Genomic DNA, 1,566 nt, shown 5'->3' with positions numbered 1-1,566 from the left:
GACGAACAATAAATTCCTCTATAAACACCTAAACTTTGACCGCTTAATCGAACGGGTAAACGATTTCCGATTTGGCTGAGTTTTTGCATGGATGATCTATCAATGAAGATGTAAAAAATGGACGGTTCAGATTAACACAAAACGACTCGTGTGGGCCCCACAAGGTGATCCCTCATTTAACACTAAATGAGGGATCCCTTATTGGAAGGGCCCTCATATATATATATATATATATATATATATTTCTCTTTTCAATTTTTGCCTCATGTAATAATATTGTTTATGTGTTATGCTCGTTTTGCTCTTTTACCAGAGGTCCAGATCGAGGCATCTATGAGATTAGTTGGCCTGGCCAGGTGCCCTAATAATATCCTTCATCACATTTCACATTGCATTTTATGCATGTTATATACAAGCTCGTTCCAAATTAATACACTGCCTAATGAACTAACCAACCAAAGATATTGAACCATATATGTATATATACGCGTCTATGAACATTAAATTACAAGCGTAATATATATAAAAAATGAAAAAAGTAAACACAACCATATATTTGTCATTGTTTACATGTTCCTCTCTTACCAATGCCCGACTGAATCAATATGATCTTGTGGCTGTAATTGTTTTTGAATTGAAATTGGGGAGAAAGGCAAGGAAAATTGCTGATGATGATCAGTAGTTATGAAAGACGGTTGAGAGATGAGATTGGCTGAAGAATATACACTATTATTGTAAGGTAAATTGTTTTGTTCTTGGTCTTGTACTTGTTGTTGATGTACTTGGTGTTGGTGTTGCTGCTGCTGCAGCCTTTGTTCCAATCTTTGTTGCTTTGGAACGTTTAGCTTTTCTCCTTCAAGTTCTCTATATTTTTGGAGGTACAATTTTAGTGGGTGTACATAGTCCTCAAACCCTAGAGTTGTGATGGCCCATATGATATCTTCACCATTGATGGTTTTCCTCTTTTCCCTTTGACATTTATCTGATGCTTCTCCTGTAACGAAGCTAATGAACTCAGAGACACATTCTTGAACGGTCTCTTTTGCATCTTTTGAGATTTTTCCATTGCCTGGAATCACTTTCTTCATAATGCGACCCACATTTGCTATGGGGAGAAACCTATCTTGTTCTTTGTTGTTGTTGTGGTCATGGTGGTTTTGGAGGTGGTGGTGGTGGTTATTGTTGTTGGCGGTGGTGCTACTTGCAGTGCTGCTGTTTAAACATGGGGTTTTTGGGCTTCCTCCACTGGGCCCATTTAGCCTATTTCCAAGGCTCTCATCTCCCATATCAATTTCTTGTGTTAACGTTTGTGATCAATGGTGTGAGTGAGAGCTTTTGGTATTTGTATAGGCTAAAATAAATGGAAAGAAAAAGCATGAAAATAGGCAGGTGAAGTGGGGAAGCAAAAACAAAGCTTGGTTGATTTTCACCAATTAAGTCCCTGGGACTCGCTCTCTCTCTGGAGCAGGTAATTAACTGTCATCACCTAATCTAAGCATGCAACTCTTTGTCTCATATTGAAATGACTCTTTACGTGGCATATATATAGGCCTTTGATATATCCAC

The 1,566-nt window shown here is 38.0% G+C and overlaps 1 protein-coding gene across 1 annotated transcript; it reads right to left on the bottom strand.

Annotated features, from left to right (window-relative positions):
- Window positions 1–581: 581 nt before the first annotated feature.
- Window positions 582–1,286, bottom strand: NF-YB7 (nuclear factor Y, subunit B7). The gene has a single exon (XM_086243683.1). It carries the CDS (start codon window positions 1,284–1,286, stop codon window positions 582–584), a length of 705 nt encoding a protein of 234 aa, XP_086099809.1.
- Between the last annotated feature and the right edge of the window lie 280 nt (window positions 1,287–1,566).

The sequence above is a fragment of the Dryas octopetala genome, chromosome 5 (assembly GCF_963921425.1).
Source record: "Dryas octopetala chromosome 5, drDryOcto1.1, whole genome shotgun sequence".
In the NCBI taxonomy this organism is placed as follows: domain Eukaryota; kingdom Viridiplantae; phylum Streptophyta; class Magnoliopsida; order Rosales; family Rosaceae; genus Dryas; species Dryas octopetala.
The sequence above is the reverse complement of the archived record's forward strand: the minus strand, read 5'-3'. Positions and strand labels throughout refer to the sequence as shown.